General features: G+C 43.4%; 1 protein-coding gene across 1 annotated transcript in view; it reads left to right on the forward strand.

Annotated features, from left to right (window-relative positions):
• coro7 (coronin 7) overlaps window positions 1-12,975 on the forward strand; it is a 97,142-nt gene that overhangs the window by 5,647 nt on the left and 78,520 nt on the right. Inside the window, exon 7 of the mRNA XM_068718487.1 lies at window positions 2,827-2,877. Within this exon, the coding sequence (XP_068574588.1) occupies window positions 2,827-2,877 (51 nt within the window). The remainder of the gene's footprint in view (window positions 1-2,826; window positions 2,878-12,975) is intronic.

A 12,975-nucleotide genomic window follows, 5' to 3' on the forward strand; every position in this document is an offset into this window, starting at 1 on the left:
TGATGCATGATGAGCTTACTCGTGCTTGAGACGGATACACTTTGACACAGAAATCCACCACATGTGTGTAATTAACGGGTATGATTGTCAGTCCAACCCCTGTTGTTTGTCGTCGCGCTGACAAGTAACAAATTACTCCGCTCGTCACCGGCCCCGTCCAAATCACGACATTAACCTTGACAGGATAATCATCCACGCCAGAGCTACCACCCTGACCATCAGCCTTGAAAAAGAACCAGGCACCTGAAAGGGGGGAGGGGGATGGAAATGTGAGCCAAGATCAGAGTCAGGGGGCCTCTGAGGTTCTTGCCCTGTTGGGCTCTGGTGTCATTTAACCCCAAAAAGGCCCCTTTCAATCTCTCCAATCCAACTTAATAAAGCAAATATGGCCCGCCAACATGTGTGTCCAATCCCTCGGCCCTCCCATAGGGTAAACATTAGGGCGCAGGGCCGGGGGGGGGGGGGGGGGGGTGAAGGGGAGGCTACCACCCTTAAGGAACAGGAATCATGACGGGCCTCGTTTGGACCCAGAGAGATGTATATTTATGACATACTCAGAGGGAGAAAGGCGCCATTCATTTCAGGTCGAGCGAGTGTTTATCCGAATGATGGACAGGACGGGACGGGGCGCTGTTTAGAAGTGAGGCGTCGCTGGATTTATGCTCCACGGTCCACTTCGAATTAAAAATGTCACTTTATAGCTGAACTCCTGCAGTCTCAAACTGCCAATCACAACGGGCTCCGGTAGCTGTGGGAGACCGGGACGGGACGGGGGCTGGCATCGCGGTGTGTTTGACGAGTGACGAGAGAGAGAGCACCCCTGGATGAAGATTCCCAGCGTGTGTGTGTGTGTGTGTGTGTGTGTGTGTGTGTGTATATATACATGTGAAAGTTGTGTGCAGAGGAAAACTCATTAACAGCAGCTTGAGAATGAGGCTTCGTCACTTTGATTAAACAGCTGCTGTCTCAGCACCAGACACACAGACAAATGCACACACCGCTGTGCTGGCCCTCCATCTGTGCATTTATGAGTTGAAGTGGTGTGTGTGTGTGTGTGTGTGTGTGTGTGTGTGTGTGTGTGTGTGTGTGTGTAGCCTCTCATGTGTGTGTTTGCACAGCCAGATAGTTTCCTCCCCTCATGTTGTTGTTTGCTCAACAACACTTGGGTTGATATGCCAGTAAGTGAACTTAATATGGCAAATGTATGTTTGTATATACATACAATACGTACATTAGATATGTGTTTTTGGTTATTAAGGGTAATAAGGGTTTTTGCAAGGTCAGGTAATTTAAATGATTGTTGGCTCTAGAGTTCTAACAATTTGATGTTTGTTTTTGCCAAAAATGTGAGTGTTTGATGCTTTTCTTTGTTACACATGATCGTAAACTAAATATATTTGAGTTAGGGTTTTTAATTGTTGCTTCTACAACAAGACATTTGAGTCGACGTGGGCAGTTTTAACGGTCATTTTCACTATTTTCTGACTGTATTGACAAAACAATTCATTGATTTATCGAGGAAATAAACAGCAGATTTATTGATGATGAAAATACTTGTTTAGTTGCAGTCCTAGTTCTACCAAAATGATCTATTTTATCAACTAACGTTTACCAGAACTTGTGAGTGTCCTGTGCTGGTGCGCTCAGAGAATGCTGACAGGTCAGATATAGTTTTAAGCCAGAGTTTGGCATTTTGTGCAACAGGTGTGCTCTTCTTATCCATGGGTCATGTGGTTTGAAAGTGTGTGTGTGTGTGTGTGTGTTGTTCTGGTTCTGCTCCCTGAGCCTTGAGCTTAGACCTCAGGTCGCAGAGGCCTCAAGACGTCGCCTTGGGGCATCATATTCGTGGGTGGGCAGCTCCACAAACAAAGAGAGGGAGAGAAAAAACAAAAAGCACATTAAGAATCGCCCTGTTTGCTATTAAAGCTAATACACAGCAAATAAATCCCGTCTTGGATTGCTGTAAAGAGCAGGACGAAGAGCAGCTGAAGCTCACACTGATCATTTGGATACAGACTGATGGTATAAAGTGTGTGTGTGTGTGTGTGTGTGTGTGTGTGTGTGTGTGTGTGTGTGTGTGTGTGTGTGTGTGTGTGTTTACGTGCTTGACTGTGTCATTGTCAGCCTCCTGATTAGCTCTGACGTGTATATGTGAGTTAGGTCTGTGCTTGGTTTAGTCTAAGTCCTTTATGCTTATTACCTGCCATCAGCCCCGCATGTCTGCTGTGATCACACGGCGGTATTGAGTGACACGGCTGTCCTGGTCACAGCCTGATCCCATTAGGCCCCATTTCCTCTCGTTCATGCAGGAGGCGCTCTGATTGGCTGCCGTGATTGATGCCAAATGCGTGTTTGGGCTGACCGGGGTCATGACTTTTGGAGAGTTCACTGGATTGCATTTGCCAGCGATGAATCAGTCCGATCACGCTGATAAATGGCGAAACTTCAGAGCGCTCGTGTTCTTCTTTAACTGAATTATACTGAGGTGGAGGCTCTCTCTTATTGATGGTTTTAATATGTGGCTTTCACATTTCAGTTTTCCATTTCGGTTTCCGTAGAAAAAAAATTACAGCTAACTGAGGAGCATTTCATTTCTTTCCCCTTTCGTTGTAAGAACTTTTTGTCTTGACTTTGCACATCCTCTTTAATTCTACAATTAATTAGTCAGTTTATCAGGTACTCCTCGCTAAATCTAATGCAGTTAAATGCAAAAGTCCTGCAATAAATCCTTCCCTCATGAAAGTTGTAATGTTTAGCTTTTGAAACTAGAGGTGTTGATTCAACTGTGTATGTTTTAAGGATTTGTGTTTTGTGTCATCTGTCTAGGACAAGATGCTGCGAGTGTTTGACCCCAGAGCCCAGCTGACACCTGTTCAGGTAAGTCCCCCAACAAGGCCCTCATACTGCCAAAACAGGGAAATCAGGTGCTGCTATCCAGCCAGGGTCTGAAATGAAGTATTTTCCTCTCCTGCCACTGTGGCCGGTCACTGAACATTTCTACTTGCCACTTCATTTTTTGGTCTTTCACTTCTGAAATCTATTTAGAACGCTTTAGAATTGTAACCACTGAGGCATCGGGACCAGACAGTAGAAATAAGGATATATATTGCGTAAACCTCAATTATACTATAAAATACACAATTATTCATGTGTATTTTATATGTGGAATTGCTTTTTAATAATAATATTTATTAATGTAAGGAAAACCTATCAACCTTAGTGGCAAGTTTCTTGACATTTGTACCTGCCAAAGACACTATTTACCCTGTTTTTGGCAGGTGGTGCTCATTTAATTCTCTGTATTCAGCTTAGGAAACCATTCATTTAGTACAGACAGAACTTTATATTTAAGGAAAACAGTGGGGAAAAATAGTCCCCGTCACTCCACTGCCATTTACTGCGAGTGCGTGTTTTTTTCCAAATGGCATTGAGTGATAAACATGTTGACAGTAACCCAGCTCACCACTAGCCACTCTCTGTGATCCCTCTACTATTGATTTATGGATGTGCTTCACATGCTCTCAGTCCCTGCTCTCCTCTTCCCACGGGTGCCCATCCCACACTAACTGACCATGAACCTCTCCGCCCTCACCGCTCGGTCTTTTCCTCGTTGGAAATCTCTCACCAGCGACAACCAGGAGCCAATAGGACTCCACCAGCAGCAGCAGCAATGAGGAAGTGGACCGGTAGAGTGTTTGTGTGTGGAGGGGAGATGAAGATGTAAGGGGAGGGTGGACGAGTGTTGTGAGAGGCCGGTCACTGTAGAGCAAATATTCTCACAGCTTTCAGTGGTGGACCTCCCAGGGTGTTTTAATCACTGTGATGCTCGGTCTGCCTTTAGGCCGAGGGCTCTCTCATTTGTAAATATGAGGAATCCTGCAAAAACACTACATGCCAGCAGAAGATTACATTTTAGACCACAGAATTACCTGGAAGGCCCATCAGCGTGTATGGAAGTCGGAAGGAGGAGGATTTATCCGTGTGTGTGTGTGTGTGTGTGTGTGTGTGTGTGTGTGTGTGTGTGTGTGTGTGTGTGTGTGTGTGTGTGTGTGTGTGTGTGTGTGTGTGTGTGTGTGTGTGTGTGTGTGTGTGTGTGTGTGTGCGTGCGTGCGTGCGTGCGTGCGTGCTCCGAATAAATGTGTTGTTTGGAATGTGTTTTTGAAACTTTGACACCTCCATGAAAGACGTACTGTTTCTGAGGTATGTGATGTCATTGAGTCTTGACAGAGAAGGAGATAGCAGTGTTGTTTTTTCTTCTTCTTCGTGGCGTCCTCAGAACTGTACGTCTACACTATACAGTGTGCGAGTACAATGCATACGCTGTCTGTGTTTGTTCTGAGTAACATGAGCCAAGTCGGCGGGCTCCTCTGCAGTGTTTGAACCTGGATGTTTACATCAGGTGCGTCAGTGTTGGAATCCTTTTTTTCTTTAACACGCTGCTTTTTCACCACCTGTTTGAATTTTCTCCTTTGCAAAGGCTCTGCCTCTTTCTCACCAGACGTGCAGTGCGGACATCGAGCGCAGCTCTTCAGCAGCGCTCCAGATCGCCTGAATAAATGCTATCCTCGGTCACTCCGCGTAACAAATTGAAGTAGTTCAAATAAAATTGCACTGAAGTTTGATGTAAATCCCTTTTTGCAGACAAAGGGTCTCATTAGTTAGGGTCTCCAGTTGGAGCCCAGTGGTTACTGGTGGTGGGGATGAGCTGCTGGGACATTCCAGCCAGTTCTATGGTGTTTCTGACTTCATTAGATCGTTGTCAGTGGTGAGCAACAGACTGAAAGAGAGCAAACACGTGACAAAGGTCTGAGGCCAGATTTAAACCCAGCAATGTGTTTTAAGTTTCACAACTCCTGGCCTGCCTGTACTCTGCTCACAGTGCAATATTAAGATATTTTACTTTACTTGAGTATTTTCGGTTCTGTGCTACTTTTATTTAGACTACCACTTCTCTACACTTCAAATATTGTACCAATATTGTACTCAACGACATTCCACTGGTGTCTATAGTTACTTCGCAGACTTTTCAAATAATATAACATTTGATAACATAACAATGAGATGTTGTTAATGCCAGACTTTTACTTGTAACAGAGTATTTTATTTACATTATTGTACTGCTACTTTTAGATCTTCCAGCACTGCATGCTGTGAACTGTCTCGGGCCGTGATTCCACAAAAATCTGTTTTGTATAACTTTTAGTCTGTGCAACAACAATATACTGACTTCATCAAATTAATAGAGGTAGGTAATTAGGAAACCAGTCCGTCATCACCACTTTTCATCACTCAGCAGTGCACCTGAGGGTTGCTGAGAGGTCGGTGTATTTTTTTATTTAGTATGTAACCACAATGACAGACGGGCAGAATTAAGTTGTTTTTCTTTTTTTAGTTTAGTTTAGCTTTTATACCAGCTCTCCTATTTGTACGATCTCTTTTGTCTCTGTCTTTCTCCCTCTCCTGTCACTTTCAAACTGGGTCTTAAGGCCGAGCCCACAACAAGACAAATGGTAAAACTAATAACAAAATTGTCAATTGATGAATGATCTGTGGTGTAAAAAACGGTTGCTGTAGACCACTGTTCCACCAGGACACAGAGAGACCATTGAACCACGTCTGCTGCTCTCTCTGCTCTCTTTCATTCCCACCCGCTCATTAATCCTTCTGGTCTCACTGCCACGGAGAGGAAGAGCAAGGAGGGAGGACGCCTGAGTCAGCACGCTGTCCTCCTCTGCACCACACATGGCTTCACCACCTCAAACCAGAGAAGAGTTAGGACCCAGATCAAAGTTATCAGAGGGTTGCTCTTCCCTTTTTTTATGTTTAAAGGGCGCTTAGGGCGATGAATCCTAAACACATTAAAACACGATGAGGCCAGTAATTTGGATGCACAGAAGAGTGTGAAGCTCTAATTTCTACACGGACCAGCAAAGCAATGTTCAACACCATGAAACGCAACTGCGAGGGCACAGTGAACCGCTGCCATTTTCTCCAGTTTTGCCTTTTGCTCTGTTTGTTGTTGTAGATGCGATGTGATGGCAGGGAAAAGCCAACATGGCCACAAAGTAAACAGAAAGGGGCGGATAAGTGTCCAAGCTATTTGGATTTGTAACCTCACTTAGAGTTCTGTTTGGCCTCTTTACATGAGAGCCAGTCAGCTGTCCTCATCAAGAAGAGCCACAAGTCTTCTCTTTTAAAGGATTTCTGGGGAAGAATATCCAACAACGGCTGCGGGGCATAAAAGTGAAGCGTAGTATTTATCGCTTTTCTATCAGTCATTGGTAAAGTTACATTCATACGATTGCTGATTAACTTGGACATTTTTTACTGTGAGGCTAGTCACATCCTCACCAGGTCCCAGCCCTTGAGCCGGGACACAGCTCGTGTGTGTCCACCGTTGTCCTGGTTCCACCCGTGGCAGTGCAGTCGAGTGGGGCTGTCTCATCCCTGTGGCCAGCACTGAACCGGGTTCTCCCCTAGCCAGGTGGGGTAAATATAGGCCCTAATTACAGCCTTGCCCTTGCCCTATTTATGGGAAATAAGACGGTGCAGGGTAATTAAGGTCTTGGACAGGAGGAGCAGTGTATGCTGCATCTGTAATCAGTGCAAGTGTGTATGTATGCATGTGAGCGAGCCTGCAGGCGGTTGTATTTAGATAGTTGGCACAGAAGGGGAGAGTGTGTGTCCGTACATGTGGCATCCTGTCCCACCACTGAAGAGTAGATTTCAGATTTGAGTTTTGTTTGTTTATGTCCCAGTCTGTCCATTAATAGGATTATTCAACAAACATCTTAGCTGATATGTTTTATGTATCTAACATTTATCTTGGCGTTAAAGCTTGAACTTAATGCTAATAAGTTGTGTTATTAGTGTAACAAAGCTTTTCAAGTGATTTTAAATTGACCCAAAAGCCATTTTCCAGATATAAATCACACACTAAGCAAGCATAGAATCATCAAGCACCAAAGATAAACATTATATGTAAGCTGTTTTTTGCTATTCTAGGTTCTGCCCTCCTGGCCGTCACTCCCTACACAGGCCTCTTGTTTTCAGATGAGTTTCTTTCCCGTCTCCATGTAGTTGGAGGCCTCCGCCCTGCTTTCCTGTACTGAGCTCAGACCCAGCACACAGGGAGAAGAAAGACCTGATCCTAAAGGGACAAGCTGTTTCGTGGACACGAGCCTCATTGGGCATTTGTGTCTCTCCCCCTTTCTCCTGTGTTATTGTATCTTTTGATCTATCCCCAATGGCCGCGTATTTGCCGAGTGCGGGGTTCTATATGCGAGTGTGTGTGTCTGTCTGTGTATACCATGTGTGCTTCAAATTACAGGGCTGAAAATACCCCTCATAGTTTCGGGCCGGTGCTGGCCGTAGAGCCGTCGATCTGCGGTCTCTGGAAGAGGAGGGAGACAGGAAAAAAGGGAATAGTTTGCTGGACTCGGGGGCCAGATTCCTCTTTTTCAGCTCGAGCTTCTGCTGCTTTGGGTGAAATTAGAGAGGAGCAGGGGCTGGAGTGGGTTTGGGCTCGAGGAGGGAACGTTGGGCTGGGCCAAGGAAAAGCACAGCGGTTTCACTGCTAGAGGTGGCTGAGAGCAGCCATTCATACCATCTTTTATATCCTGCCATAAATTACACAGTCTGCACTCACTGGTAGGTGTGTGTGTGTGCGTGTGTGTGTGTGTGTGTGTGTGTGTGTGTGTGTGTGTGTGTGTGTGTGTGTGTGTGTGTCACTATATTTCTCATTACTGGCAAAATGAACTTTGTTTATACATCTGTGTTATCTATGTCTCTTTGAATTCTTATGATTGGAAAAGAGAGAGCCCTGAAGGTGAAGCATGCAGAGAGATGATGTGAAGTGGAAGAACTTAATGTTGGCGTGTTTGCCTCTTTAATCTACTGCTTTTATGGTCTTTCTCCTCCTTCTGTGTTCACTTGTGTATCTGTACAAGAACTGGAGGGACACGCTGAACTGAACGACCTGTAGTATGTTTTCTTCTACTTAATGAGTGCTACTGTCCAATAGATATCAGCTGTGATATATTGGGAGCAGATTTTATTAGCTGGTATTTGGTTATCACGGATACTTAAATATTGGTAGAAAGCATTAGCCGTATGTTTTAAAGCTGCTTTCTATGTATATTATACTGAAAAATGGCTTAATTTAAGTTGAGATGTTTATAAATAATTAAATTTGAGTGCAGTTTGTTCAAAACTTAAAACTATCAGTTTTATGTTTACTGTTGCGTTCTCTTTAAAGGAGCTGTATTCAATATTTAATGCTTAATAATATTTTACATCAAAACTGCTGCATTAAATACCCACTTTTTGAAGAATCCGTGATCAAATTATTGGGTTATGTTTAAGAAAATATCAGACAAAAATATTGTTTTTATTTTTATTGTTTTCCAACATGGGTTGTGCTCTAATCTGTATGGATTGATTTACATTACATTACAGTCATTTAGCAGACGCTTTTATCCAAAGCGACTTACAATTCAGTATCTATCTACACACCGTAGACGCAGCTACGGGAGGGTTAAGTGTCTGGCTCAAGGACACATTGACATGAGACTAGTAGAGAAAGATACAGGCGCAATGCAGTAGTCATTGTTTACTGTAGCCAGTAAGTCACTGGAGACTAATTGATAAATAGACATTTTATAGAGTAATTGACTTTAGTTGAAATAATAATACACAGATTAGCTGAATAATATTTGGCTGCAGGCCTTCAAATAAGCAGTCTGTTGGCTTTGAGCCTCCGGTTGAGGAGGATAAGCTCAAAGACACATTCATCCTTCAGGGTTGAAAAGAGTATTGTATAAAATATTTTAGTTATTTAAAACATTTTGATACAGATGTGGAAATTCCACCCTCAGTCCACAAAGACGTTCAGTATTCTATTGTACCAACAAATGATTCTTTCTCACATAACGTCAACGCTTGCCAGAGAAAGAGATTTCGATATTTCCCGCATAATGAAACTTGTTTAGAGTTTGGCGAATGTTTAGTACTAACACCATAGCGATAGAGTCAACATTCTGAAATGTGAAATACAATGTCTGTAAAGAGCCGGGGGGCTCATTCCAAGAATATGTCACAGCCTTACTCAATGCTGAGCTCCACATTCCAACTACACAAGCTGCATAATTCTACCTTAAACCGAGCCAAAGATGCTTCTGTGTTTTAGAAACTATTCATGTATACAGCCAACATATCCCATCATGCTTGTTGGCTGGAACAAGACCCTCCGTGATAACCTGTGATTTAATGGCCAGTCTCTCTCACTGCTGCACTGTTTCAGCTTGTGAAGTGTGGCTGAATAATATGTGTTTAACATCAATTTCTACTTTCTAATGTAAACATGACACAGCAGAAATATACCTCTGTACACACACACACACACACACACACACACACACACACACACACAGCGGCATTCTCCTCACAACATTTAATCTCCCCAGTGAATGTATGACGGCAGGAAGCACACAATTTAAGACGGTAGTGTAAACAAATATTCACATGAACACATTTTTTGACGGTGATCTCTGGGTGATTTTCTTCATAGCAACACCACGATGCACTCACTTCGGCCCCTGCTTGTAGAAATCTCAGGTCTTGTTAATAATAGACACATGAATACACCTGGCGAGAAATATGCCTTTTAATTGTGCAAAGGTCAAGCTGCCAATTAGCAGGTTAAACCCCACATAACCGTTGTAATCCCTTTGACCTTTCACCTTCTCATTGCTCATATCAATGTAGTTTTATGTCACCTCTTATTAGTCAGAGCTTGGCTTGACATTTTAGCCTCCGTTATGCTGCATGAAAATGCAATAATCATGACTTAAAATACCAATAGGAGTTCATCTCTTTTTATCCTAGTCTTTTTCTGCCCTCTCTCACCCCATTATCTCACTCATAGGGTTTCTCTCTTTCTCTATACTCGCCCTCTTTCCCAAAAGTCCCTCTCCATGGTGCATTGTGCCTGTATCTTTCTCCATCTGACCCTGGGTTCAGGACTTGGTAATAGCCAGTGGTTAACTCGGCCCAGATGTTGTGATCCCTCCTCCTTTTCTTCTGTGTTTCTTCTCCTCTAGCACCATATTTCAGCTCCCTGTGATACTGGCTGCCCCTCTGCCAGTGTTCATTATAGTTTGAATGCTTCTGGCAGAGCTGAGAGCAGTCTTTCCTAATGAGGGAACAGGACTTTAGCTGTCCTGGACAGCTGGGCAAAAACAGTGGCACAAAATCTGGATATTCCATTAGTGCGGTGGATGGAGTCTGTCTCAAAATGCTTAGTTTTTATGGCTTAACTCCCGTATGTGCTTATTTTCATTGTAAACTAAGAGATAATCTTGCGTCGGGTTTGGTTTTTGATGTCATGTTTGAATTACGTCTTGTGTGTGCGTGGGTATAAACAGAGGGATGAGTTAATGAATGTTGGTCGGTCTGGTTGCTGGAAAAGAAGCTGAAGGGGTCAAGAAGTGCGCCATCGAAAGAGACGTGGATGAGTTTTGAAGTTTGAAGGGGTTTTTAGCTGCTTTAGCAAATCAACAGGGTTTGGTTTTTTGTTTTTTTTGTGGGTGTGTGTGCTCTGGGGGTAGTGCTGAAGAATTTCTTTGGAGGAAAAGGGGGTAAGAGTGGGTGCCAGCTGGCAGCGACGGAGCTCTTTGCTCACATGTGTGTGTTGTTTGGGAGCGGGGGCCTCATTAGTGTGCTGGCTGCTCTGGGACTCGGTTAATTACTGCCCTACGCACACATGTGGGTGACACCTGGAGCCAGAAAACTGATGACGATTAGCTGATTTTGCTGCATCCTGAGAGTGAGGAGTCCTTTAGTGATTAGTGGCTCCTTTAGCTGTCAGTCACAGCTGGGAGAAGAAAGATCCATCATGAAATAATCATGATTACTTGGTGAATGAGATCAGTTCACAAGGGAGTCACTTGTTTTGGGAAGTTTTTGTCACCCTTTTTGAATTGGAGAAAACTTTTATTTAATATAAGACATGAATCACAACATTGACATCAGCACAATTTTGGCATCTCGCAGCTCCCATGTGACTGACTTTGACCTTCACTTCAGGATCTACAATGTGGCTTTAATCACCCTCTGCTCTGTTCACATCATCCATTTTATTTCAAACACGCAAATTGTTTCTCTGTCTTTGCTTTAAACTCAGCTGAAGCCAGCCGCTCCTAGAGGTATTACAAGAGGTATTCAGAACAGCAAATGAGGTGTGAGTGGGCTTGTTGTTAATTTACTCTATCCTGTGTTGTTTTGCAAGTGATCATTTTACTGTGGCTTGTTTGGTAAGTGTGTGGTTTAATGGGATGCAAGTAGCTGAAGGCATATGTTTGTCCTGTAAGGGTACAGCTTGAGTGGGAATGTGCGCATCAGACCTCTGTCTGCCATCGGGCAGCTTGACAGATCTTTACTTTGAATCAGACCGGACAGCATAGCAGAACCTGTCAGACTGCCAGATATAAATCCATGCACAGTAGGCCCCCCCCAAAACGGACAGAGTGAGAACAAGACACAGCTGAGGCCAACCTCAGAGAGCCCCCGAGGGAAATAAAGTGCAGCGTGTGTTCGATCCGAGGCTAGGCTAGCCGAACTTAGCTCGACGCCGGTGCTGTTTCCATCATCCTCCATGTGCTGGTGGTCAGACAGGGCTGCTGCATAACGAGAGGCGAGAGTTTTAAGACAGACAGCCTGACGATTTCATGTTGTACTTTTCTCAGTTAGATAGCTAACACTGAATAAACAGTCTTATGCTTTTGTTTTCTAAGAGACACAGCCAAGTTGTAAGACTGTAAATCACTTGTTGGGTTTATGTCACCTGGTATTTGGTATTTGACACGTAATTGTATTTGTAGGAGTTTCTGTTATTTCAGCAGTCTTCTATAATTATTAGAAATTTTTTTTCAAAATTTTAATCCAATTCTTTACCCTATGTTGGATGTAATGTCACTCATTATATTGCGAAATAATAAGACTGGGTAATTAGAGATAATTGCCAAAATAACAGAACAGATCAAGCTCAAACACAGCAAAGTGGTTTTTCACCAAAGTGTCGCCATAAATCATTGGTGAATGTAAACATTGCTGATATGATTATCATATTAAACACTTCAGCACAATTTAACATGGGATGTATCTTGACTATTTCCATATTACATAATCTCAATTAGTACTCCTCAGTCAGTTATGATCAGTTTTAATTTACATGTATGCGACTCAACCTCGTGTTTTATGAACATAACAGTGTGTTATTTTTAAAGGAGTGTCTTGAACTGTTCAGATGACCCGCTCTACCCTCTGAGCCACAGCTGCATACCTGCATTGGTGCTGAATGTTTTCCCCACTATGTTCACTGTTTCTGTGAGCATAGGGGCCCTAAAATCTGGCTCACACGTGTCTTTATGAATGCCACATCCTTTTCCAACAAAAAAAAGCCAACTTGGGTCATCTTTTACTAATTGAGCTTCTTAAGACAACAGCTTGTGCTACAGCTTGCGGTTTCATGTGAGAGCTCAATAGTTCTCCCTGAGTGAAGCTGGGAGTGTTTGGGTAAAGTCAGCGCCGGGCGGACCTTCTCTGCGAGCGGCGGCGGGAGATTGAGCCGTTTTGTTGGCACAGTAAAGATGAGGTGATCAATCAAGCTGTCAGTCAGCCGCCCCGTGCTCTGCTGCTGCACATAGAGAACACACTGCAATCATACGTTAGTGTTTAAAATGCATAAGCCTCAGCATCGGTTAGCATGCTACACACTTGATCCCTTTTAGGCCAACACCTGCTGCTGCAATTATAATCACATTAAACTTGTTTTTCTTCCATTCGTTGCAGAGTTCTGCTTTGACATGAATGATTCCTCAAGTCCTTGAAGTGGATGCAGGAAAGTTCCAATATCGCGCTTTGATTGCAGCAAACAAATAGTAGATTAAGAAAAGATTGCAAAGCAAAAAGAATAGC

This window comes from Cebidichthys violaceus, unplaced genomic scaffold (genome assembly GCF_023349555.1).
Source record: "Cebidichthys violaceus isolate CVI_PGR_0920_01 unplaced genomic scaffold, fCebVio1.0.p SCAF_23, whole genome shotgun sequence".
Classification (NCBI taxonomy): domain Eukaryota; kingdom Metazoa; phylum Chordata; class Actinopteri; order Perciformes; family Stichaeidae; genus Cebidichthys; species Cebidichthys violaceus.